The sequence below is a fragment of the Babylonia areolata genome, chromosome 2 (genome assembly GCF_041734735.1).
Source record: "Babylonia areolata isolate BAREFJ2019XMU chromosome 2, ASM4173473v1, whole genome shotgun sequence".
Taxonomy (NCBI): domain Eukaryota; kingdom Metazoa; phylum Mollusca; class Gastropoda; order Neogastropoda; family Buccinidae; genus Babylonia; species Babylonia areolata.
Genome location: NC_134877.1, coordinates 45566422 through 45589975, shown reverse-complemented (window position 1 = coordinate 45589975; position 23554 = coordinate 45566422). Strand labels below are relative to the sequence as shown.

Sequence of the window (23554 nt, the reverse complement as noted above, 5' to 3'; positions counted from 1 at the left end):
CGAGAGATGACAGGCGACGATGGGGGTGAGAGACAAAGCAGGGATGGACGAGCAGCTTTACTTAAATTGAATTCGTGCCCTGCATGTATCAGGCAGTCTTTTCCTCTCTTCCGCTTCACCTTGGACAACGGTCTGGATGATAGTCTTTCGGATTGCATAATACACTGGGGTCTAATGCGTGTTGCACGCACTAACAACTGATGGCGACGGAGGGTGCATTTGCCAAACTGTGAGAGGAAGAAAGTCCACGCTGGTAAACAAATATGAACAGGCAAGAAGAGAAAGGAACTTTCCACCTTGGTACACTTTGCAGTTCGAATTCGACACGCAGAAGTTCACTTGCAACACAAACACGCATACAGACACAGAGACACACACAAACACCAGTAACAACAACAATACTGCTGGTGCTAGAACACAGCGGGGTATTGGCTTTGAAGTTTAGAGAGAAACGGACGCCTAACCTGGTGTGTTTTGTGTATCGTTTAACTGTTGAGCTCTGTCATGTGCAAGCAGTTTAGAGCCCATTGTGATCTCGGCTGACACTTGAACGCTGGGCATCCTGTAGCTTGATGGAAAGATAGCAGAATCTGGGATCTGTGTCAGAGTGACAAAGGAAAGTGGGGTGTCGCCCTCGGCAAGAGGCTCGTCATTGCACTTGAGCGCGTTTTGTGTGCGCGTTTGTGCTTGTCTGTGCGAACGTGTGTGTGTGTGTTTCTGCGTGCATGGTTGCGATGCATGTGTCTGACATGTTGACGCGTCTTCATTTTTGTTTGTTTGTTTTTCTTTTTTGCGATGGTGGCTTTGAGGAAATTGTCTTCTGATGTGTGCGGTGATTTCGGCAGTGGTTTGAGAGAGAGAGAGGGAGAGAGAGGCAGCTCTTCCTTTGAGACAGAGACGGGCACATTCAGCCAGGAGCAACGGGACACATATAGAGATAATTATGGTGTCGTACAAAAGCGGAGGCACACAGGGATAAGCACACGGAGAGACGGACGCACATAGAGATAGGCACACTTGAGAGACGGGCGCACACACAGACAAAGATGTTGAGACGGGGACAAAGAAACATCGTTTGATACGAGGGCACACAGATGCGGAGACACACAGAAATAAGGAGAGATGGGCACAGTCGAGAAGGCCACGCAAGACACAGAGGGGTAAACAAGACACTTGGAGAGGCAAGACATTTTGAGGGGCAAGACACGACGCATAAGGCAAGACACTCAGGCAAGGCACGACGCTTCGGCAAAACACTCCGAGACGCATGACACTTAGAGAGGCAAGACACTCAGAACCCACTGTTGTCAGTGCTTCTGAATAATATTCGGGTGAATGCAAGTGGACCATAATTATCCTGAGCGCACCACCACCATCTTGATCATGGTCTTGATCATGATGATCATCATGTTACTGTTGTATTGTACTTGTATTACTTTTTGTCAAAAGGTTTCTCTGAAATTCGGGCTGCTCTCAGACGAAAGGGCGCGTCGCCACAGTGTAATACCACCTTGTTTGTTTGGGAGGGTGCGGGTGGTGGTGTTCGGTTTGGGGGGTTGTTTTTTGTTGTTGTTCCTACATTTCAACGTGTTTGTTTTTCGATCAAACAGTAATTTTCTACAAAATTTTGTTGCTGTGCAGTTCTCTGGAGAATATAAGACTGGTTGTAGCGGACTTTCTTGTTGTGGTTGGGCAGTTTTCTGGAGAATATGTGACTCAGTTTTCTGAAGAACATGTGACTGGTTGTATCGGACTTTGTTCTTGTCGTTGGGCAGTTTTCTGGACAATATGTGACTGTGACGTTGCTATTGTTGCCGTTGGTAAACAATTTTCTGGGGGAAAAAAAAAGTGACTGTGACGTTATTTTTGCTGATGTCGTTAAGCAGTTGTCTGGAGAATACGACTGTGACGTTATTGTTGCATTGTCGTTGGTAAGCAGATTTCTGGAGAAATGTGTCCGTGACGTTGTTATTGTTGCTGTTGGTAAGAAGATTTCTGGAGAAATGTGACTGTGACGTAGTTGTTGTTGCACACTTTTCTGGAGAATGTGTGACTGTGACAGATGTTGTGATTATCGTTGTTGTTGCTCAGTTTTCTGGACAACATGGACCGCATCCTGAGCGGGGACTACGTACCCACAGTGCAGGACATCCTGTACATCCGCTGGCCCACCCTCTGCATGCAGGAACACGCCTTCACCATTGACCACCTCCACTTCAAGTCAGACACACCTGTCCTTTATTTTCTTTAACGTTTTCCTCTTCACCTTGTTATTCGTTTTTTAACATAATTTTCAAAATTGTATTAATTAATTTTTTGTTTATCTATTCATTTATTTTGTTAGTTTTGTTTATGTATTTATTCATGTATCTTTTCTTTCTTTTTTTTTTTTTTTTCTTTCTAAGGGGGTTTCAGTGGCATTACTTCCCACAATCTCCATTTGTTCCTCCTCCTGTGCCCTCCTTTTCCGCGGCCTTACCCAGGTTCATGTTTGCCATGCCTCCTTTTATCTCCCCCCCTTCCCACCCCCCTCATCCCCCAACCCCAACCCCCTCCGGACGCTTTTTTGGCTTCCACCCGTCTTTGTTTAACATCGGTGAACAGTGTTTGTTTTTTTTCTTTTTGTTTGTTTTTTTCTTGCTTTTTTTTTTGTTTTGTTTTTTTGTTTGTTTGTTTGTTTCGTTATTTCGTTCTGCATCAGTTTAGACCTACGTCTCCTTATCATAAAGCATATATTATCTATTTTCTTCTTTTTCATTCTGTTTATTGGGGGGATTGGGGGGGGGGGATTCTCTGGACATTTCAAAACGAGAAACAAAAGAATGAAGATAGTTCTGAGGAAAGAGAGCTACTTCGTTTCATTCAAGATTAAGGAAAAAACCCTACAATTTTACCAGTCTCTTATCGTAGCAGAGCAAGCTTACTTCTTACAAACATAAAAACGTTACTTATTTTGCGAAATTCACTTTCGTACCAATCAAGGGACGTTACCGATTTTCTTGATTGCAATATCTCCTTCAAACACACACACACAGTTAACAACATTTCAGGTCTATAGCGAAAAGTCTCATATTTCCTTTTTTTCCACTGAGCAAACACCTGTTAACAGCCTTCTATTACTCAAGAATCAGGCAAGTCAGATATAGACCTGTTGAAAGTCACTGGAACTGAAAGCGCCAAAATTCCTGAAATTTCAAAGCTGTTTATTATTTTGTGTTTTCCTGTCACCAAACGTATTCATGCCATGTATTCGTCATCAACCTATGTTTTTTTTTTTTTTTTTTTAAATCTCCCCAGAGTGATTGACGTAGCTGGCCAGAAAAGTCTCCGCAAGAAGTGGATCCACTTTTTCGATGGTGTGACGGCGGTGTTGTTCTTTGTTTCTCTGAGCGGCTTTGAGGAAACGTTGGAAGAAGAACCGACCATGGTAAGTATACCTACTTTCGAGACATGTGCATCAGTGAAAAATTATTCACATTATGTGTACATTTAAAAGAGTCTTTATGTACATGCAGTAAGTTAGCGACAGTATATCAGATATGGATTTTTTTTAATGTTTAAAAAGCATATTGAATTATGAAAAACAAAACAAAAAAACACACAAAACAGAGTTAGCGACTGTATGGAGATTACTGTTATGGGAGATTCAAACAGCCTCTCAATTAGTCAGCGACTTTGTGTGAGAAAGAGATTCAAATAGCTTCTCAAAAAGTGGAGTGGGTTATTATTGTGAGAGATTCAAATCGCCTTTCCTTAATCCATGACTGTTTGAGGGGTGATAAGACTTGCACAAGGGGTAGGAAAAGAGAAGGCGGATGGTCCATGTGTCTCAAACACAACTTTCGCTCAATTTTCTTGTCAAGCATTTTCCTCTGTGTGTGTGTGTGTGTGTGTGTGTGAAACAGAACAGTCTACAGGACAGCCTTCAGGCGTTCCATGAAGTGTCTCATAATCCCTTCCTGGACAAGACCAACTTCATCCTGTTTCTCAACAAGAAGGACATCTTCCTAGAACGCATCAAAAAAGCAAGTCTTACCACTTGTTTCCCGGACTACAAAGGTAAGCCTTCAGTAGAACTATCTCATCTATACCCTTTGTGTTTTTGTTTTCTTTCTAAACATTGCTTACTGAGAGGCTCCAGGATACCCATCACCAAAGCACGTTGAATTGTGCTTTCAGAATAGATTAACAAGTTCGTATTCATTCATGTTTTTAGTTGTTTCTTTTCATTCTTCTATTCTTTTCCTCGAGACAGCAATAGCAGTGCTAGTGGTAATTGCCGATGGGATTGTGATGATCATCATTACTGTACGCATAGTGACAGACTGACGATGAAAATAACAGAAATAAAATTCATTGTAAAGCGCACCATCTCTTAGAAAAGGATTTGCTGTGACTAACGCCCAGCAGTAAGCTCTTTCCATGTTCATTTCTCAGTTAAGTACATTCACAGCTTCCTTCCTCTGAAATTCAAACACATGGACATCTGACTTGAAACACTATGTTCAGAGGGCAAGACTTATCGCTTGTTTTGAGAGGAAAAGGAGCCATGTCCTGGTTTTATAGAAGACGAGAACAACTGACCAAAGCCCACGCATTCATCCCGCCCTTTGTTCCATGGGTGGTTGTGTGTGTGTGTGTGTGTGTGTATCCCACTTTAAATCCCCTTTGGGTGAGAGCAAAATACTATGTTCACAAAAATTAAGGAGCTCTTCATAAAAGCAGGTATGCTTTCAGGAAGAAAAAAAATTGATCGAGAGATGATTTAAATCATGCAGGCTGCATTCGGTGAACCACTGGCCACTCACTGAATACACAAACGACTGTTTTAGACACACATGCACCATGAAAAGTTAGAACATGTGTTTTGAAAAATGGATACTTCAGCCAAAATGTTAAGGTCATTCAGTGATTCATAAACGATAGGAATGGTTTTCATGGAAAAAAAATGCATGAAAGTGCACGTGCAAAAAAGCACCTCTGATTAAGAGTAAAGTTCATTACGTAAATAGGCTGCATACACTGCTGTTCACATTTCATGATACCCCTGAAAATAAAATTGTGCAAGTTCCCAAGTGGTACTTAACAGGATTTTTGTGTGTGAAAATACAGCATCATACATCATGTCCCTTGGCTAGAAAATTGGGCAAGTTGCCAAGTGGTCCATAACTTTTTTGTGTGTGTGTTAAAATTCAGCATTATACATCATATCCCCAGGCAGAACACTAGGCAAGTAGCCATGTGATCCTTAACTTGTGTGTGTGTGTGAAAATTCAGCATCATACATCATATCCCCAGGAGAACACTGGGCAAGTTGCCAAGTGGTCCTTAACTTGTGTGTGTGTGTGTGTGTGTGTGTGTGTGTGTGTGTGTGTGTGTGTGTGTGTTAAAATTCAGCATCATACATCATATCCCCAGGCAAAACACAGGGCAAGTAGCCAAGTGGTCCTTAACTTTTGTGTGTGTGTGTGAAAATTCAGCATCACACATCATATCCCCAGGCTAGAAAATTGGACACGTTGGCAAGTGGTCAATAACTTTGTGAGTGTGTGTGTGTATGAACCCTGTAGAAGTGTCGGCAATGTTTCAGGTCCGCCCACAGCGGAGGGCAGTCTGAGCTACATCGACCAGCAGTTCAAGCAGCACACGCCCCACCAGAAGCAGCTGTATGTGCACCAGACTTGTGCCGTGGACCCGACACACATGAAGCACGTGCTCACTGCTGTCATAGACACTGTCACCGACATCAACATCCGCCGTACACAGCTCCATTAACATGCGCCCTGTCCTTACCCTCTGTACATTTCACTACATATATATATATACCTGTTAACATCACTTTGAAGCAGCACGTAACCTCTTGTAGAAGATGTTTGGAGAGCGGAGGGTTTGGGGGAAGAGGGAGGAATCTGTACATTTCGTTACATACCTGTTAACATCCTTTTTAAGCAGCACATAACCTCGTAGTACTGTGGGGAATGTGTGGACTCGGGAGTGGTAGGGTTGGGAAAGGGTGGGAATCTGTTGTGTGACTGGTTCCAATCATGATACAAGCATTAGTTGAAGACATGAACAGGAAAGTAACGAACACAACACGCGGTAAACCATGCAGTGCTTGTATTTCGAGAGATGATAACTGTGACAGGTGCTGCGAATGAAGAAATGCTGACAGGTGTTACGAGCTTTGTGTGTGTGTGACTCATGCCGTTCACATAAGTCATTTTCAACTGGCAAGACCAACTTTGCAAAGCGCTTAGAGCTTGGTCTCCGACCGAAGATAGACGCTGTATAAGAATCCATATCAAATCATTTCAAATCAAATCAAATCAATGCGTGTATATATAGACAATTGGAGCAACAATCGGCAGACTCAGTGCAGGTGAGATAATGCATAGTACCCACACCAAACTGGAAACATACTGGAACTGTGTCCTGACCAAGGATCGAAATGATGCAGATGATATTACAAAGCAGTTAACTCAAAGATTCAGACTTCAGACTTTATCATGTGCTCTTAAAATAAGGAATATTTCTTGGTGTTCACTGAAAATATCCACGGGATTCTACCATGTTTTGTTTTGGGTTTGTTGTTTTATTGGGGTTTTTTGTTTGTTTGTTTGCAAAGACCCGTCACCAGCAAGGACCGTGCATTGAACAATACTTTTTTTTCTCTTTTCTTTTTTTCTTCTTCATTACTGTGTTCCCATAAGCACTGAACAACAATAAGAATAAGTTACCATGATCACGAGGAGGAAATAGAGGTTATCCGAACAGAAGACATTCACAAATTGTCCTTTCCCAGAAACACACTGGCAGACGTGAAGACTCTAAATGGACCAGTTGGACGGACCTTTTTCTTCTGCCCCTACATGGCGGTTGCATAAAGGGGCAGTAATTAATTGCTACATTAAAACTGAATTCATTTCATTGTGGTGTCTAAGGGACAGTCCAGAAATCAAGGGAGCAAACCTTACAGAATGCACCGCAAAGCTCATCATGCCCCCATTGGCTGGCTGATCGCACGTGACAGGGAGCATAAACATGTTTGATCTACATGTTTCGTCCATTCTTTGTGTGAAAAACAAAAAACGCACACCCACAGACATTCCCCTCATTCTCAAAGCAATTGGATACATGTTGATACAGTACAGAGTCTGGACAGAGAGATGAAAAAGACGTTAATGCAGTGGCATTCCTAAGAGACAAAAGTATAAAGCCCGGACAAAGATACTTCAGATGGAAAAGACATTAATGTCATGGCACTCCTGACAGGCAAAAGTACAAGGCCTGGGAAAAGATACTTTCAGATGAAAAAAATATTATATCGTGGCGGGACTTTTCTTGCCATTAGTTTGCACTGTCTGTCCTTCCTTTTTATGGGTGAATTCGTTTACAATTTTGTTGTTTAAAGAAGAATAAAGCTGTTTGGGATTATTATTATTATAAATAATATGAAAAACAAAGGAAGAATAAATACGTGAACTCAGGTTCTGGAAAAGAATAAACACCAATGTTTCATTTCAGTGAGTCCTAAGAAATAAGTCAACTTAAAATGAATCGTAGCTCTCATTTCAGACTTTTGAGGTCAGATAAGCATTTCTTTTAAGGCCGATTCTTTCCTCCTTGAAAATAGAATTGAATGTAAAGCTTTGCTGAGAAAAAGCTTCTGGAAGCTTTATGTTATACGCAACACACACTGCAACTTTCATCAGCTTGCATGGGATAGATTGGCAATGAGGACATGCCTGAAAACAAGCCACAACTCGCAAAGAATGTTTACAGCCTCGAAACCTGTATCAGCGACTCCGGGGAACTAATATACTGCAGCATAAAAAGACCCGAGATACAAACAAAATCGACAGACATTTTCTTCTCTCATCCAGGACAGAAAGATGTATGCGTTTATTGACATGGTAAATTTCAGTTTCAGCCTGCTCTGTACGAAATGCTTTGCTTGTGGCGCTAATCACCAAACGCATGGTGCAGTGAAAGTTATTGGCACAGTCACTGACCTAACGAAGAATCGGACGTTCTTATGTCGATCTTTTCAATGTATTGGTATTTGTAAGGTGAACAAGTGTGGGTACACTGTCAGCTTCAGAGCCACAAACCATTGTCAGCAAGATGCATTTTAAAACTCGCAGTTGTCTGTGTAGTCTTTTTGAAATGCCCGGTTTGAATGGCAACCGGAGATTTCTACATTTAGAATGATTCGATGGGTCTTAAGAGTTTTATAACAGACGAGTCACAAGAACAGTGTTCACGAAACACTATGGAATTTTTTAACACTTAAAATGATTGTGTTGATTAGACTCTTAAGTGCAAAATATCCATGTGGTGTCTCTTACTGCGAAATGCGTTAATTTTGTTTGGCATAGATGAGATGACTTCAGCTCTTGCTGAAAGAATTCCGTGTTAACCTTCCGACTCCCCTGTGATATATCTGTTAAACAGGCCATGATGGATGATGGGCTAATGTTTAGAACACATCAGAAATGGTATGATCTGTTCCATCTGCTGTATGGCAAGCCTCCTTGGGAATCATGCACAAAATTGAGCTTCATCGCAGACACAGCAGAAACCTGGGTATAAAGAATTTCGGAAATTTGTGTATCGTTTTTTCCGCCCAAACACGACACCTTGATTATAAACTACGTTGGGTACTCTGAAACGGTTTCACTTCACAACTACGCTTCTTCAAGAGCGCAGTGTCTGTAGAGCCAACATCGGTACACAATGTTGTATTGCAGTACAACGTGTCTGTCAATATAGTTCCATCTGTTTCTTCTTCTTCTTCCTCAACTCTGTGAAGAGTCATTGTGGCACCGCACAGAAAAACAGATCTGTCGGTTGTATCAAAGCCTGGGTCTCTGCAGTGATCAATAGTTGCTTACCAAAGTGAAACACTTTCGTGTCCTGTATTCTAAGTGAGGTTCCAGCAAACCATTCCGTGTACTGTGCTATCAGTGTAACTTATCAACATGCCTGTGCTTCATGTTTCAGAAGCATCTACTTGTGTTGGGAGCTGCATTTCGTGTGCATGTTACCTGGTGTAAAATGAGTGAATTTATTCTTGTCGGCTTGGGATCCACGTCATTGCAATTGTCTTCATTTGGACATGTCATAATTGACTTGTTGTTGATGTTGTTTTGACGTTTACTGTGTGTGAGGTTTCTGTTTTTTGCTTGGCATTTTAAGCTTGTGATTTTATTGTTTATTATGGTCCATAAATTTACCCGAAGAGATGTTTAGCAGAGCATCTTGAATGCATTATCAGCTGTGCTGACCGCAGATATTTCTTACTATGAGACAGAACCATTCATGTTATGTAGTTTATTGAAATGCGTGTGTAGAAGCTGCACATTTGTGTAAATGGAAATTATTTATGTATGTACGGGTCTGTCAAAACTATACCATATGTTTATCTTGCCCCTGCCTCCCAGTACTTTTCTTCAAAGCACTTGAAGTCTTACTGTCCGTACCCAATGATTTATTCTGACAATAAAATGTACCCAACAGATTCAGCACGAGCTTCTAGAACTGAAATATTCAGAAAAAGACTGAAAATGTTTTTTCAGTCTTTTTTTTACAATGCATTAACAAAGATTCGAGGAACATTGTATCGGCAACCAAAATGTAACGGTGAGAAATAAATGAATATGTCAGGATGAAAAGTAATATTTCTATTGTTTTAGCAGCGTATTCTGTTACAACAGCATTACGTACAATGACCAGGTCAGTGCAGATCAGCTGACACACTCGTTTCTCATTCAAATTTGAAAGTAAAAAACGCCGAGATGGACTTCCAGTTATCCTGAAAGCGGAAAGCAGTGGTATTACCTTCTCTTCATGTATTTCGGCCTTACAAGATAATTTTTGGCTTCTGTAGCCATATTTGTCCCATTCTCTATCATATTATCTTTTGGCTTACCATATTCTTAACATCTAGCAGCAAATTCTATCCAAACTGGGGTTTTTTCATGGTTCACTTTGGGCAAAGAGATCGTCAGCATCAGCGAATCTGCACTCACTGGGTAAGGCAGGTATAAACCTACTGACCAAATTTGAAATGTCATTTTCACTCATCCGAAGAGGCAAACTCTGTCATTATAAACATACCGTCAGTGCAAACGCATTTTCTGACTGACCATCATATAAGAGCTCGATTTTATCTGAAATAAAGTTGTGTTTAAAGCTGAAAGTGACAAGACGTTCTGATTGTAGTGGAAAGGTTTCGTGAACACGCTTTTATGTCGCCTCTCTATTGCCTTTTGACAAGGAAGTACATGGACTCAACAAGCTACATAATCATCTCATCACACCGCCATGGAGTCATTTGCTGGCGATCCAATGAAATTCCCCGAGCAATACTTTTGTCTTTACCAAGGTGATAGAAGATTCTGTGAAATACCATGTACAATACTTTTGTTTGATTGTAGTAACTGAGAATGTCATGAAATATCCTGAGCAATACTTTTATATTTACTGTAGTGATAGAGGATTCAGTGAAATACCATGTGCAATACTTTTGTTTGACAGTATTGATGAAGAATCCCATGAAATAACCTGTGTTTTGAATGTAGTGATGGAGTCACAGACCATACTTTAAACATGTATCACAGCCCAATCCGAATCCGTACTCAGTTCCTTCTAGCTGTTTGAAGCCTTTTAGAGTGTCACAGCCCGGGCATCTAGAACCCATTTCATAACTGGCGGTGGATGTAGATTTTTTTCCCCGCCTACACAAGACCTTTAAATGGGTCTTATGCATTCCAACTGGCGTCCGGATATACAGCGGCGTGAACTGCTCTGGTGATCTCATCACACACGATCAAACTATTTTTATGAAAAATCCATTCACACAATCTGACTAGTCTGATGTAAAATCTATCACACAAACTGACTAGTTTGATGTGAAATCCATTACAATCTGACTAGTTTGGTGTTAAATCCATTCAAAAACTGGACAACAAAATAACCGAAGCTTCTCTAAGCGAGCACAGGCGGTGAGATCCATGAATTTTATTCAGACGTTCAGCAGTCGTCGCCGGCCAAACAGAAGGGGAACGTATTTAAACCACACACACACACACACACACACACGCACACACACAAAGCTCATATATCCACTCAAACTCGCACTTACAAACACCCTGATATTTACGCTTTTTTTCCTAAGGATGGTCGGGAACGCGAAAGAAACGCTGGTCACTGTTTCCCTTCCTTCTGGTTTTTCTTTTCGTGACACCTAGCCTGGACCCTCCGGACTTGTCGTTCAAATAAAGCTTCGTTCGGCTTTGTCTTGTCATGTGTCAGGCCGTTTCCCTTCCAAAAAGAATGTGGTCATGTTGCCCTTTCCCTTCACGTTGATGGCGCCACGGAGTGTTAGTTTGTAGCCAAGCTCCGACAGTAAGCAGCCCGTCTCCTGCGTCACCTGCACGCCAGGACACTCACCGTGATGGCCCGTTCTTTGAACGTTGGGACACTGGTGTTTTTCATCGGCGCAATAGCTGAGTGGTTAAAGCGTTGGACTTTCATTATGTGGGGCCCTGGTTCGAATCTTGGTAAAGGCGCCTGGTGAGTAGAGGGTGGAGATTTTTCCGATCTCCTAGGTCAACATAATGTGCATACCTGTTTATGCCTGAACCCCCTTCGTGTGTATACGCAAGCAGAAGACCAAATACGCACGTTAAAAATCCTGTAATCCATGTCAACATTCAGTGGGTTCTGAAAACAAGAACATGCCCAGCATGCACACCCCCGAAAACAGAGTATGGCTGCCTACATGGCATGGTAATGCTAAACAGTAATACACGTAAAATGTTACATGTCTGTGTTCGTGCGTATGTGTGCGTGACATGAACCTGATTCAATGACACGAAACGACTGATGAGCGCCCAATGGCAGCTGTCAGCTGGCTCTACCCAGGTAGGCAACTTGTGCAAATGACTCCGTGTTTGTAAAGCGCTTAGAGCTTGGTCTCCGACCGAGGACAGGCGCTACGTAAGTATCTGTATCATCATCGTCAACATGGAGACTATCATAATGAGAAGGCGGTGGAAATGGATTGGACACTTCATGCGAAGAACACAAGGTCACATCACCCGGACAGCCCTTCACCGGACACCAGAAGTTAGGCGCATGAGAGGAAAGCCAAAGAACACCTGTCGCGGCGCTAAACGGCCCAAGAACTCAAAAGACCCTGAAGAACACCTGGGGTACCATTCAGAGACTGGCGCAAAACGGACAAGAGTAGCGGTTCGTTGCTGCCCTACATGCCAGATGGGCACAACGGCCAGTAAGTGAGCATAATATTACTTACGGCCGGCTGCACAGGGTCATATCAGGACTGCCCAGCTAAAAACCTCTGTCACATCTGAGGGGAAAAATCAGAAAAAAAAACTGCAAAACAACACAGTTCAAGACATAATAATTATCTTCATCATTAAGCTTCCTAAGGCAATTAAGACTATGATGTACCGTGAACGTCTGCCCTTTCAATTAATTTGCCACCCTCAGATGACAAAAATCGTAAAAAAAAATATTTAAAAAGAATACTTCAAAGCCACAAAAAACACATATTGAAAAAGCCAATAAAGCAAATAACAATGCAGAATGGATAACCAGTGTTAATACCAGTGCCGACGGTATCAAAACAGCACAGATAGTACAGCACAGACCACGAAAAGAAAACAACAAAAGTGTCGAGGCTTGCTGGAAGAAAGAAAAGGGGAATGGACTGGGAAGGCAGAAACAGCAGACAACAGCGTGAGAGAAAAAAAAGGCAACAATAGAAAAGAGGTAATTTCTCACACATCATTTTCAGAAGGTGCGGATGCTATTTACACTGAAAGACCCTCGGGGGGGTCAATCGTCAAGTTGGTTACCAACGAAGCTGGTGATTAATGCCGGTCATCTCATTACTGCCAGTCGCATTTCCTCTTTGAATGTACGCACTGGTTAGTATAGTTTGACGGAATGGACTCAGATGACTATGTATCCATCGAATCCTGCTGAAACACAACGCTTAAACATATGCATTGAGAGAAATGAATTCATGGGATGATAACAAACGAAAAGCTATGGATAAGTGCGCCGTATTTCGCAGTGGCATGTCGCCTCAATTACATAACTTAACAACACGTACTAGGTTGGGTTTTTTTTCCATCACTTATGATTTTTAACTGACTTTGAAGGACAAGTCTGTGGCCTGAGTCTACTAACATGCACATGATTCTTATGACAACAGTATCTGTACTTCAACAGACCAGATGCCAGCACTGCAGCTGGATTATAACCCGCAAGATACCTGTTATCTGTATTGTTAGCAATCACCCCAACGTGTGACTCGCACTACATTACAACAATATAAAATGTTTAAAGTGTTAGACACTTTTCTTGTGACTGTTGTGTCTTCTGCATCAACTACTAGGTACCACAAGCGTTATACTAATCATTAGTAATCACACACATATCGGTTAAAAATAGAAACATTAAAAATGTAAAAAAAAAAAAAAAATTAAAAAAAAAAAATAATAAGAAGGTAGAGCGTTGTCACCACACACTCTCTGCAGAGACAACGACGCGAATAGCACAAACGCATGCACACACACACACACACACACACACACACACACACACACACACACACACACACACGTTGCAGAAAAGCATACAACTGGACACCTCACTGCAAAACGCACACCTCCACATAAAGAAAGAAAACACAACTCCACGACACACAACCAACTGAGATATCGTGAAGGGTGAGCGAAGAGCCCGTGGATTGATAATTCAATTTCCAATTGGATGAATAAAGATGTATTGTGTGTATTGTATTGTGTTGTATTGTATTGTATTGTAACTTTGATTTTGCCTTTTTGCCCCTGCGCATGCAAGGAACCTGTCAAGCGTATGCTACCTGGATTTTATCGGTTTCGCCCGTGGAGTCCATTCGCGACGCCACGTTGACAGAGTTGCCCCAGATGTCGTAATGTGGCTTGCGTGCTCCAATCACTCCAGCCACCACTGGACCAACGTTCATTCCTGCCCACCGCATCATGTTTTTTGTTTGTTTGTTTGTTGTTGTTTTTTGGTTTTTGTTTTTTTTTGCAGTGACAATTTCTACACCATAAAATCACTCAGCAAAACCAAGAAACAACGAAACGTCCACCAAATTGAATATGTCAGCATGTACAAAGACTTGAACAAGTGTGTGTGTGCGTGTGTGTGTGTGTGTGTTTGTGTATGTGTGTGTGTGTGTTTGTGTGTGTGTGCGTGTGTGTGTGTGTGTGTGTGTGTGTGTGTGTGAGTGTTGCTTAATGACAGCCTGGATTTTGGGGTGTGTTTTTTATGGAAAAACAAATACACATACTATTACACACACTCTAACACACACACACACACACACACATACTAACACACACACACACACACACACTCTCTCTCTCTCTCTCTCTCTAAAACACACACACACACCACAAAAACCACACCGTCCCTCCTCGCCACAGACACGACCTAAAGTCAACCGTCAATACTATTCACCACATGCAGCAGCACTTTCCCCTTTCTCCCAAACAGCAGCCACTTCAATTTAACTGTGGGCCCTGTCGATGAATTCTTACTTATTCGTTGATTTATTCTTTAGTTATCTTTTGTTTTGAAAGTCGCCTTTTTTATCAGCAAACTTGTCAACAATGGTTCTATGACGGCTGGATGTAAAGACAAAAAGCAGTTGAGCTTAGTCCACTACCCTGGTGAAATTACAGTTCGTTTTGCTGCGTTTTCTTTCAGAGATTTTAAGGTGTTATCTTCTTGCTGCTGTTGCTGATTTAGTGTTTGAATGTGTGTTTTACTCGGCGGTTTTCTGCACTGTAATGCGCGCAGTGAGTATGTTTTACATCAAAAGGTTATATATAAAAAAGATCTTTGTTATCATTATTATTACTATTATCATTATTGTTACTATCATTATCATTATTCTCTTGTTATGATATATAATAAATTCATGGCGCAAAAATAGAATGGGCTCTAAATGCTCACATGAAACAATGCATAAATAGTAGTGCATAATAATAGAAAAATAGGTATACGCAAAGCAAAGACAATACTACAATTTGCATATAAGAAAAATCACACAAAAAGCACAAAAGTATGTCCAACACACACACACACACACACACACACACACGGGTACGCACACACGGGCACGCAGGTACGCACATAAAAACACTAGTACATCTTACCCATACGCAGCCTGAAGTTGTTGAAGGAGTTCTCGTTGATGAGCTTCATCCTGCTATGCATTTCGAACGCAAAGTCAGCGAGGGCGGCCAGGTGCTTCATGTCGCTGAAGTTGGTCTCTGGGGTCAGCCCGGAGGCCGCCATGTAGGACTCCCCCATTGTCTTGATCTTCTCCACGCTCTGGAACTTCTCCTTGGTCTCTTTGTCCACCAGCAGCTGTATAATAAAACACACCCACAATTTCTCTCCAGCAGCAGCTGTATAATACAACACACCCACAACAATCTCTCTCTCCAGCAGCAGCTGTATAAAGCAACACACCCACAACAATCTCTCTCTCCAGCAGCAGCTGTATAAAGCAACACACCCACAACAATCTCTCTCTCCAGCAGCAGCTGTATAAAGCAACACATCCACAACAATCTCTCTCCAGCAGCAGCTGTATAAAGCCACACACCCACAACAATCTCTCTCTCCAGCAGCAGCTGAATAAAGCAACACACCCACAACAATCCCTCTCTCCAGCAGCAGCTGTATAAAGCAACACACCCACAACAATCTCTCTCTCCAGCAGCAGCTGAATAAAGCAACACACCCACAACAATCTCTCTCCAACAGCAGCTGTATAAAGCAACATCCCCACAACAATCTCTCTCTCCAGCAGCAGCTGAATAAAGCAACACACCCACAACAATCTCTCTCCAACAGCAGCTGTATAAAGCAACATCCCCACAACAATATCTCTCTCCAGCAGCAGCTGTATAATGCAACACACCCACAACAATCTCTCTCCAACAGCAGCTGTATAAAGCAACATCCCCACAACAATCTCTCTCTCCAGCAGCAGCTGAATAAAGCAACACACCCACAACAATCTCTCTCCAACAGCAGCTGTATAAAGCAACATCCCCACAACAATATCTCTCTCCAGCAGCAGCTGTATAATGCAACACACCCACAACAATCTCTCTCCAACAGCAGCTGTATAAAGCAACATCCCCACAACAATCTCTCTCTCCAGCAGCAGCTGAATAAAGCAACACACCCACAACAATCTCTCTCCAACAGCAGCTGTATAAAGCAACATCCCCACAACAATATCTCTCTCCAGCAGCAGCTGTATAATGCAACACACCCACAACAATCTCTCTCCAACAGCAGCTGTATAAAGCAACATCCCCACAACAATCTCTCTCTCCAGCAGCAGCTGTATAATGCAACACACCCACAATAATCTCTCTCCAGCAGCAGCTGTATAAAGCAACACATCCACAACAATCTCTCTCCAGCAGCAGCTGTATAAAGCCACACACCCACAACAATCTCTCTCTCCAGCAGCAGCTGAATAAAGCAACACACCCACAACAATCCCTCTCTCCAGAAGCAGCTGTATAAAGCAACACACCCACAACAATCTCTCTCTCCAGCAGCAGCTGAATAAAGCAACACACCCACAACAATCTCTCTCCAACAGCAGCTGTATAAAGCAACATCCCCACAACAATCTCTCTCTCCAGCAGCAGCTGAATAAAGCAACACACCCACAACAATCTCTCTCCAACAGCAGCTGTATAAAGCAACATCCCCACAACAATATCTCTCTCCAGCAGCAGCTGTATAATGCAACACACCCACAACAATCTCTCTCCAACAGCAGCTGTATAAAGCAACATCCCCACAACAATCTCTCTCTCCAGCAGCAGCTGAATAAAGCAACACACCCACAACAATCTCTCTCCAACAGCAGCTGTATAAAGCAACATCCCCACAACAATATCTCTCTCCAGCAGCAGCTGTATAATGCAACACACCCACAACAATCTCTCTCCAACAGCAGCTGTATAAAGCAACATCCCCACAACAATCTCTCTCTCCAGCAGCAGCTGAATAAAGCAACACACCCACAACAATCTCTCTCCAACAGCAGCTGTATAAAGCAACATCCCCACAACAATATCTCTCTCCAGCAGCAGCTGTATAATGCAACACACCCACAACAATCTCTCTCCAACAGCAGCTGTATAAAGCAACATCCCCACAACAATCTCTCTCTCCAGCAGCAGCTGTATAATGCAACACACCCACAATAATCTCTCTCCAGCAGCAGCTGTATAAAGCAACACATCCACAACAATCTCTCTCCAGCAGCAGCTGTATAAAGCCACACACCCACAACAATCTCTCTCTCCAGCAGCAGCTGAATAAAGCAACACACCCACAACAATCCCTCTCTCCAGCAGCAGCTGTATAAAGCAACATCCCCACAACAATCTCTCTCTCCAGCAGCAGCTGAATAAAGCAACACACCCACAACAATCTCTCTCCAACAGCAGCTGTATAAAGCAACATCCCCACAACAATCTCTCTCTCCAGCAGCAGCTGAATAAAGCAACACACCCACAACAATCTCTCTCCAACAGCAGCTGTATAAAGCAACATCCCCACAACAATCTCTCTCTCCAGCAGCAGCTGAATAAAGCAACACACCCACAACAATCTCTCTCCAACAGCAGCTGTATAAAGCAACATCCCCACAACAATATCTCTCTCCAGCAGCAGCTGTATAATGCAACACACCCACAACAATCTCTCTCCAACAGCAGCTGTATAAAGCAACATCCCCACAACAATCTCTCTCTCCAGCAGCAGCTGTATAATGCAACACACCCACAATAATCTCTCTCCAGCAGCAGCTGAATAAAGCAACACACCCACAACAATCTCTCCAGCAGCAAAAAGCAACACCCCCACAACAATCTCTCTCTCCAGCAGCAGCTGTATAATGCAACACACCCACAATAATCTCTCTCTCCAGCAGCAGCTGTATAAAGCAACACACCCACAATATTCTCACTCTCCAGCAGCAACTGAAGCAACACACCCACTATAATCTCACTCTCCAGCAGCAACTTTATGAAGAAACACACCCACAATAATCTTACTATCCAGCAACAACTAAAGCAGCACACCCAGAATAATCTCACTCTGCTGCAGCAACTAAAGCAACACACCCACAATAATCTCACTGTCCAGCAGCAACTGAATAAAGCAACACAACCACAATAATCTCACTCTCCAACAGCAACTGAAGCAACACATCCGAAATAATCTCGCTTTCCAGCTGCAACTGTATGAAGCATCACACCCACAATAATCTCATTCTCCAGCAACAACTAAAGCAGCAAACCCACAACAATCTAAAGCAGCAAACCCACAACAATCTCACTCTCCACCGGGAACTAGAGAAACCCACGCACAATAATTCACTCTCCTAAGGCAACACACCCACAATAATCTCACTACCCATCAGGAACTAGAGAAACACACCCATAATAATATATATCACTCTCCATCAGCAACTGTATGAAACAACACACCCACAACAATCTCACTCTGCAGAAGTAACTGTATGAAGCAACACACCTACAATTATCTGACTCTCCAGCAGCAGCTGTATGAAGCGACACACCCACAATAATCTCAACTGTGCAGCAGCAACTAAAGTAACACACCCACTATAATCTCACTCTCCAGCAGTAGCTGTATGAAGTAACACAGCCACAATGATCTCACTCTCCAGCAGCAGCTATATGAAGCAACACAACCACAATAATCTCACTCTCCAGAAGCAACTGAAGCAACATACGTACAATAATCAGTCGATACATAAAAATGCCGCTACGCACACGCGCACACATACACACACACATGCACACCACACACACACACACACACACACTTAAACAGAGTACCGAGTCAAAGTCCACAATAATCTCGTTCAGCAGTCGCAGGCAGGCCTTGCCCTGTTCGTTGGCCTCCAGTTCCATGTAGAAATCTGAAAAATTGGTGATGGTGGAGAAGAGAATGCCCGCGTTGTCCATGTCTTGGTAGTAGTTCATCTGCAACACACACACACACACACACACACACACACACACTCACTCACACACGCACGTATACACGCACAGACGTAGGCACGCACGCACACACACACACGCACGCGTACATACATACACGCGCGCACGCACGCGCTTGCGCGCGCACACACTCAAACACACATCATCATCATTACTGTTGTTACTATCATTAGTATTAGTAATATCATTATCATTATTATCATCATTATAGTTTTGTCATCACCATCATCAGCACCATCACTATCATCATCATTTTTTTTTTCCTGACCTGGATGGAAGGGGTGGTGTAGCACCCGAGAAAGTAGTTGAGGATATGGGCAGGCTGGATGTTTCTCCTCCTCCTCCTCCTCCTCCTCCTCCTCATCATCATCATCATCATCATCATCATCATCATCATCATCATCATTGCTAATATTATTATTACTAGTAACATTACTATAACAAATACTATTATCATCATTCCTGACCTGCAGGGAGGGGGTGTTGCAGTGCCCGAGGAAGTAGTTGAGGACGTGGGTAGGCAGGATGTTCTCCAGCAACTGCTGGCTCTTCTCGGCCCTCTTCGACACCTCCTCCATGTCCGTCAGGGCCTGACCACGCAGTTTGGGTCAAACGTTCACGTCAAAAAGGAAATTAAAAAAATAAGACAAAATAAACATAGAACATTAAAATACTCGGATACGGGTAATGGACTAAAATTGGGGCTGATACGGGTAATTTTATCCATTACAGGCCAACACCCCCAATGAAGGATTAATAAAAAATACTACCGAAGGGAAAAATACCTAGAAGGCAAATGATTGAAAAGAAAACATGAACGAAAATGGGTCACACGCACCACACAAGTGCGCACACCGACACAAGCGTGCAAATGCACACACACAAACACACACACACACGCGCGCGCGCACTCTCACTCACTCTCACCGTGCAGCTATCCACCCTTCTTCCCACACTTCCCACAGAAGACAGCCCCCTCCATTGCCTGCTGACCCTAATGATCACCCCCCCCCCCCCCCCTGCCTTTCCCCCTCCTTCGACCAATCCCCCCTCCCACCCTCTTTCCTCCCCATCATGACCAACACTTCGCAGAGAGGTTTCCTTCTCTACCACGTTCCTCCTCTCCCCTTAACAACACACACTCTAAATTAGCCCCAGTACCGGCAACGGCGGATGGACATAGAACATGCAAACAGTGGGATGTAACTTCGTGGAATATAATGAGCAACTCTGAGTTTTTCAGTTTCTGAAGGAGGTGTCACTACGTTCAGACAAATCCATATACGCCACACCGCATCTGCTTGGTGCACGTACAAAAATTTGTGTACCTATCAGAGTGGATTTCTTCCACAGAATTTTGCTGGAGGGCAACATATTTGTTGTCACTGGTTCTTTTCCAGTGCACAAAGTGCGTGCTGCTCACGGGACCTCAGTATATTATCTTATCCAAATGACTAGACGCTCAGTTTGATTTTCCAATCAAACTTGGGAGAAAAGGTGAGGCCAGGTTTCGAACCTAGACCCTAAAGGACACTGTACCGGCAGAGCGTCTTAACCAGTCTGCCACCTTCCTCCGTAAAGAGAAACTCGGAGAGAAAAAAAACAGTACCGATTTCACAAGACGTCGCCGTTTCTCTCCACGTTGTCAGAGACTGCTCACCTCAAATTTCCAGAGAAAGTCCAGACGAAGGACGAACTCTGTCTTGTAACTGTACAGAAAGAAGGCGGTCACGAACAGCGCCAACACCGCCGGCACCTCCACATACACTGATGTAGCTGTCATACAATCGCTCTGCGACAGTCTGCACACACGACCATTCGAAAAAGATGAATATTGTAGTCTTGGTTGCAGCAGCTGCAGCAACAACAACGGTTGTTAGTAGTAGTTACAGTAGTAGTAGCGGCAGTAGTAGTAGTCAGATCATCAGCAGCAGCAATAGCATTTGCAGCACCACCACCACCACCACCACCAATAATAACAGTGACATGAAGCAGCAAAAGAAGAGAAACAAATACATCGTTATATGCGGGTTTTGGGTTGTTTTTGTTGTTGTTTTTTGTCCGTATCTCTTCGTTAACACACACGCAATGCTGCAGCAATACACCGTGCCTATTTCTTTTGCTCACACAATGAACTTACAACACATCACACCACATATATTTATCACACGGGGCGCAAGTGCGGATCTATTTGTCACAAATCACAGATTTCATAATTGCCTGTTTCTGCTGAGATCCTGCCTTTTTTGGTTGAGGAGGCGTAAAAGGCCTAAGTAATTGCCGCTTTATTCTATTTCATTTTTACTGTACTACTTGATTGTTTATGTGTTGCTATTTGATTATTTTCACTATAGGCCCGTTTACACGACTGAACTGGTTGTGATTAATCTTGTATTGAGTGTGTTGGCTATCTATCTATCTATTTGTGTGTGTGTGCGCGCGCATTTGTACGTTTGTGTCGGTGTGTGCGCATGTGTGGATGCGCGCGGGTTCGCTGAGCATAAACCCATTTTTCTCCTTGATTCTTTTTATTTTTCGATCGTTTGCCTACTGCGCATCCTCCCCTTTATTATAGTTTCATATGATCACTTATTTATTTTGTTTTTCTTATCTTATTTCATTTTTATGTTAATAGTTTACAAAAACCTGGGATAGACTTTCAAGGCCTGTGGAGCTCGATGAGTTCATGCGAATGTCAGGCATCAGCTGGTTTTTTGTTGTTGGTTTTTACAGCAGATGTAGCGTGGCGTATATGGATCTGTCAGCATGCTCTGACACCTCTTGAAACTGACACTGAAAATAAAGCAGACAGTAACCAACCCGTTGGAAGGAGGCAGGTGTAAATGGTTAAGACGCATATCAGTCAATCGCATAAGACTTTTTAAACCGAGGCCCCCACGCACCGCAAAAAAATTTTTTTTAAAAAGTATCCATGGTAACATATGTTGTCCTCTGAGAAAAATTCTGCATAACAAAAAAGCAAATCCACAGTGATACGTACAAAAATATGCGCACTTGACAAACTGAAAAAGAACCCATGGCCAAATAAATGTCCTCTTGCAAAATTCTGTAGGAAAACAATCCACACTGATATGTACACAAACATACGTGCATGCACTTAATTGAAGGCCTGACTAAGCTCATCTGGATTATGCTGCTGGTCGGGACATCTGCTTTGCAGTATAGCGCATAAATGGACTTGTCCGAACTGCAGTAGTGACGCCTCCGGCCCGGAGACACTGAAATCGGAAATGATGTGACAAAGCCTAGTCCCTTTATGTCTCCTCCCACCCTCTGCACTTCCCCTGTGTTCCCCCTCCACTGGTTATTCCTGTGGTGTATGTGCTTGTAGGTCGGTGTTTTGTGCGTGTGTGTGTGTGTGTGTGTGTGTGTGTGTGTGTGTGTGTGTGTGTGTTGCGTGCATTTTGTGCCTTTTCCCTGCGATTACTCATATCTGCAATTTGTAGTATTGTACTGGTGTATAAATTTTGTTTCTCCACTTCCATGTCCTCATGCACTCTTGTGTGGTATAATGCACTATTGTAGATGTATTGTCTCATGTGAGGTGCTTAGAGCCCATTACAATGAGGAGTTTGCGCTATTTTGTACAATATATTGTTATTGTTGTTATTATCATCATGATTATAATCATTACCCGTTGTCTGTCTTGAGCAGGAAGTCCCTGTTGAAGAGGAGGGAGTCGTTGGCGATGTGCGTGACGGATAGGAAGAGAGCGGACAGTAGCACCATCACCACCAGCCTGGTTATGCTGGACGTGTAGTGGAACAGCGTGCACGTCGACAGCGACAGCAGCAGGCACGTCACGGCGTACTGACATACACACACACAAACGCGCGCGCGCACACACACACACACACACACACACACACCACACACACACACACACACACACAGAGTAAAACATTCCAATATTGTTTTTGTTGATTTTTGTTGTGAGACATTTATTATGATCATACACAGTAGTAGTTCTTTGTTGATTTTTGTTGTGAGTCTATTATTCTGATCTCGAACCACTGTGGTAAAAGTAACGTCATCATTATCAAACCCATTGATCAGGACGCCTGTTGTCAAAAGTGGGTCTTCTTACACAACAGTTGTTTTTTTCTGTTTGTTGTTGTTTTTTGTTGTTGTTTATTTTTACAGACTTCCTCCGTTTGTAGACTCAGCAGTCATTTTTCATGCTATCGTCTTACCTTTATCAGGAAAGCCATGGGCAACAATTGCCCACTGGCGGTAGGTGATGATGATATGAATACTTATATCACACATAGGTAACATCATAACACACACTGATTCATAGATATATAAAATGCTCATTTTCGCCATTTATCATATAACACACACGGATTCATAGATATATAAAACACTCATTT

General features: G+C 42.8%; 2 protein-coding genes across 8 annotated transcripts in view; one reads left to right on the top strand and one right to left on the bottom strand.

The window, feature by feature from the left end:
- The window catches only part of LOC143301868 (guanine nucleotide-binding protein G(o) subunit alpha-like), a 38163-nt gene extending 28489 nt beyond the window's left edge, over positions 1-9674 (top strand). For all 7 annotated transcript variants that reach the window (XM_076616289.1, XM_076616304.1, XM_076616296.1 and 4 more), the window contains 4 exons: positions 2092-2220; positions 3298-3427; positions 3906-4059; positions 5591-9674. In XM_076616289.1, the coding sequence (XP_076472404.1) occupies positions 2092-2220; positions 3298-3427; positions 3906-4059; positions 5591-5775 (598 nt within the window). In that variant the 3' untranslated portion in view covers positions 5776-9674. The remainder of the gene's footprint in view (positions 1-2091; positions 2221-3297; positions 3428-3905; positions 4060-5590) is intronic.
- Positions 9675-11305: 1631 nt separating this feature from the next.
- Positions 11306-23554, bottom strand: part of LOC143277550 (adenylate cyclase type 6-like) — a 64487-nt gene continuing 52238 nt past the window's right edge. The window contains 7 exon segments of the mRNA XM_076582435.1: positions 11306-11434; positions 13922-14046; positions 15246-15443; positions 18989-19142; positions 19628-19750; positions 20821-20962; positions 22816-22991. Of these exon segments, the coding sequence (XP_076438550.1) occupies positions 11306-11434; positions 13922-14046; positions 15246-15443; positions 18989-19142; positions 19628-19750; positions 20821-20962; positions 22816-22991 (1047 nt within the window).